Source organism: Electrona antarctica (assembly GCF_951216825.1).
Source record: "Electrona antarctica genome assembly, chromosome: 12".
Lineage (NCBI taxonomy): Eukaryota > Metazoa > Chordata > Actinopteri > Myctophiformes > Myctophidae > Electrona > Electrona antarctica.
This window is the reverse complement of record NC_136793.1, coordinates 11,151,624-11,154,169: the sequence shown is the minus strand read 5'-3', so window position 1 is coordinate 11,154,169 and position 2,546 is coordinate 11,151,624. Positions and strand designations below refer to the sequence as shown.

At 42.9% G+C, this 2,546-nt stretch overlaps 1 protein-coding gene across 1 annotated transcript; it reads left to right on the top strand.

Annotated features, from left to right (window-relative positions):
• The first annotated feature begins 11 nt into the window (after nucleotides 1-11).
• tal2 (T-cell acute lymphocytic leukemia 2) lies at nucleotides 12-1,244 on the top strand. Its single transcript, XM_079515502.1, has 2 exons — nucleotides 12-32; nucleotides 522-1,244. Exon 2 carries the CDS (start codon nucleotides 550-552, stop codon nucleotides 904-906), a length of 357 nt encoding a protein of 118 aa, XP_079371628.1. The 5' UTR covers nucleotides 12-32; nucleotides 522-549; the 3' UTR covers nucleotides 907-1,244.
• Nucleotides 1,245-2,546: the final 1,302 nt, after the last annotated feature.

Sequence of the window (2,546 nt, the reverse complement as noted above, 5' to 3'; positions counted from 1 at the left end):
GCACGGCACGGTGCACCCACACACTCAGACAGGTGAGAATTGTGGGTTCATTATCTGCATGTTTTAATTTCATTTTGTAAATTTTTATCATAATTCCCTAATTTGGTCAGACGTATCCGCGACGATGTGAACAAATATCATAATTTGGGAACCTTTTTTTTTTTCTCTTCATAGATTTGGTAGAGTTAATGCCGACACCGCAACGCAATAGTACTTTGTAGTAGAATAAAATACTTTGTTTTTTCATCTACAAGATTTTATAATTTTTTTGGAGGTCGAGAATATCTCCATCTCACAAACATTAAACCCTAGTTGAATGGAGTCCCCCAGGGCTCTATACTAGAACCGCTTTTTTTTTGTCTACACCAAATCTCTTCGTTGAAAATAATGGATATACACAAGCTGCGTCCGTGACGCATTGTCAGCTTGCAGATTGGATATTTTCGCAGAATGTTAGCCCCCACAACACGGACGCTAGAATTCACGGGATTCTTTTTGCCGCTTTTCTTCCCCGCCTCCAGTGAGCCAGCCGGCACGGGCCGACCGACCATGACCAGGAAGGTGTTCACCAACACGAGGGAGCGCTGGCGCCAGCACAACGTCAACACCGCCTTCGCCGAGCTCCGCAAGCTCATCCCCACGCACCCGCCGGAGAAGAAGCTCAGCAAGAACGAGATCCTGCGCCTGGCCATGCGCTACATCAACTTCCTGGTGCAGCTCCTGGAGAGCCAGAACGGCGGGCAGCCGGCCTCCCGCCACTCCCCCACCGCCCTGCTCACCTTGCTCCGGGGCAACGTGGAGAGTCTCCACACCTCCTCGTCCCCGCGGGGACCCTGGGGCCTGGCCAGCAGCGACACGGACGCCGTGTCCCCAGGCTCCAGCTGTGGCAGCTCAGAAGCCTGGTAGTACAGCCCCCCGCGACCACCAGAGCTCGCCGATGTGGTCTTGGAGAGTGGACATTGTCTTTCTGGGGTTTTTTTTGCCTAACCTACAGTACATCCCGGGGGTGAAACTGGTACTTTTTGTCCCATCGGTAGGGCTGGGCGATATGGGCAAAAATGAAATGTCACAAGATTTGGACGGAACACCGCAATGTCAATATTGTAACGATGATGTTTCTTATTCATTATAATATCATCTTTTTCTTTTATCTAAAAAGCGATGTGTTGGTCACTATTTATGAACGTTTTTGAAAGTATAAAATAGGGTTTAAGCGATTAAACTCCGAAAAATACAACACTTGTGCCATAATCACAATATTATATCTCTGCTGTCGTGGAGAAACCACCTAATTCCAAAATGTTTTTTTTGGAAATGAAGAAAACCTTTGAAATTTTTGAAACAAGGCAATACTGCCTCATAAAAGTTGGTGTTGTGACTTTAGTTAGTTGCTTTAGTTTAGCAGACAATTTGAGAGTCCAATAGAGTTTTTTGTCCGACGCGCTTTTTTATACTTTTCATTGGTTCAATATTTTTTAACCGACACACAGAAAAGGGGTGTTCAATAGCATTGATTTATGGAAAGAAAAAAAAAGAAAAACCTCAAAAATGGAGTTGGGTGGTTTCCTCCCGACAGCGACGAACATTCCAGATGATATCTAGTCTCGTATATCACAATATCGATATAATATTGATATATTGCCCAGCCCATAATCCGGAGCTGCCCATGTTCTTTTGGACTGGACTTTCTTTTCTTTCTACTGTACTCACGTCCTGGCATGAAACTGGTATTTTTGTCACATCGGTACAGGTATCCGTATTTCCCCCCCTATGGCCAGTTTGACCAGCTTGTCATGCGGCTTTCACCAGTTCCAAAAGCAGAGGATACAGTATTATGTCTGTTGGACACCACTGTACAACGGAATGAAATGCGGTTGGATTCACCCACCGTAAGTCCTGTTGAAAATATCTTGACTTACGGGAGCCCACATAAAGACAAATGTCCATGTTATTCTGCATGGATGTAAAAAAAAAAAAAAGATGTACAGTGTTCCCATCATCATGTTAATATTCCTTGTTGCTGGCAAAGCTGGAACTAATTTAGTTTTTCATTAAAGAGCGTGTTTTGCCACAGAGGAGAATGGAAGGGGATTAAGGAATTTCTCATTTCAAGCACTAGTCTCACCAAGGCATGGTGAATTGATAACGGCACACCCAATTCACCAAGGAACGCAATCATTCTGAAATAGCCAAGGGCACTTTTTTGTCGACATGCTGATTTTCAGAGGGGACTACATTATACATTTATTTATCATGGTTATTTTTATTTAGGGAAAACATTATTTATTTCACAACCCTTCAATGAGATGATGGTAATTTTGTCGATTATCCATTTGCCATAAGAGGAACTGGGCTGATGAATGTTGGCAGAACTGACAATCCTTTGTGAAGAATTGATAAGACCACACTTTCTCATTTGAATCTTCATTTGCTCCTTTTGTACATTAAGCATGTAATTTAGCCAAAGATTGCTAATTAATTGATTGTCTGTCGTCAAGGCTATTGTGATAATTATTACAATACCTCTTTTGAAAATTAGTTTTGTT